Raw genomic sequence first — 1,092 nt, forward strand, 5'->3', positions numbered from 1 at the left:
CTCTCCTATCTAATCAGCAGTGCTGATTAATTCCAAGATCAGGCAAACATTTTTAGAAGCCGCTTCCAGAGTTCCAGCGTCACAATTTTTTATTCTTGTTGTCGGTGCTGAAGCAGTTCTTGAGCAACATTTCTGATTTAAAAAAATGAAAAGGAAAAGGCGTCCAGGGATGATTGTATAACTCCTTGTTTTGGGGTTGGGGGGTGTGTGTGTACACACTGCCTGAGTGAGGAGTTAAACAAAGCAGGGGTGAAAGGTTTTGAGGAGCGAGTGAGCTCTTAGAACTTCTACCTGAAATGAAGATGCATTGAAGATGCATCACCACATGAAGGTGCGTGGAGATGCTGCTGGGCTGGGTGTGGGTATGCAAGGACGTATAGCTGGTGTTGGCTACAAGCTGGAAATACTTAAAATCCTCCAAATTGTGCTTCCCCCAAGCCTGAGGAGTTGTTTGGACCCTTGATCCCAGCCCTGCGTTAGCAGCTTCTGGGCAATAAAGTGCAGGCTGAGTTACCAGAGGAGATGACGATGCCCAACGTTCAACTTTGGACCCGTTCTCAAGTCCTGGGTGACGTTCCTACCGGTCTGGTGCCACCTCCCAGCAGCACGTTTCCTCCCTCGGCCGCTGCTCCACGCCCCCGTTATTGGTTTATGGCAGCTGTTATCTTAATTTATTTAATTTTTTTTTTTATTTTCCCCAGCTTTATAAGCGGGGTGGGGGAAGCCAGGAGGATCTTTGGTCGGGGTGCGTGCCGGGGGGAGGATGTTGGGAATGAGTAATGGTCCAAGCTGGGGCTGTAATATGCAGAATACCTCTGGGATGACTCACCCGGTACAATGCAGCACATCCCTCAAGGAGACTGAATCACCCAGAGAGAGGAGAGGAGTGGGGGGGAAAAAGGAAAAAGCCTCTGGCTGGCTCGGCCACATCCAGCTGGGACGCTGGGGCCGCCAACGCCGCTGGGAGCCTGGTGGTAGCAGCAAGGATGGTGAAACAGAGCAGTCGGGGTGGAAAATGTAGAGGAAATGGCATCCCCCGGCAGGTACGTGCCTGTATTCTCCCCGGGTATAATTTCTTTTTTTTTTTTACTC

The 1,092-nt window shown here is 50.4% G+C and overlaps 1 protein-coding gene across 1 annotated transcript in view; it reads left to right on the forward strand.

Annotated features, from left to right (window-relative positions):
- Positions 1–969: 969 nt before the first annotated feature.
- The window catches only part of SPRED2 (sprouty-related, EVH1 domain containing 2), a 40,811-nt gene continuing 40,688 nt past the window's right edge, over positions 970–1,092 (forward strand). Inside the window, exon 1 of the mRNA XM_014964476.1 lies at positions 970–1,043. Within this exon, the coding sequence (XP_014819962.1) occupies positions 1,027–1,043 (17 nt within the window). The 5' untranslated portion in view covers positions 970–1,026. The remainder of the gene's footprint in view (positions 1,044–1,092) is intronic.

The sequence above is a fragment of the Calidris pugnax genome, unplaced genomic scaffold, assembly GCF_001431845.1.
Source record: "Calidris pugnax isolate Ruff unplaced genomic scaffold, ASM143184v1 scaffold219, whole genome shotgun sequence".
Taxonomy (NCBI): domain Eukaryota; kingdom Metazoa; phylum Chordata; class Aves; order Charadriiformes; family Scolopacidae; genus Calidris; species Calidris pugnax.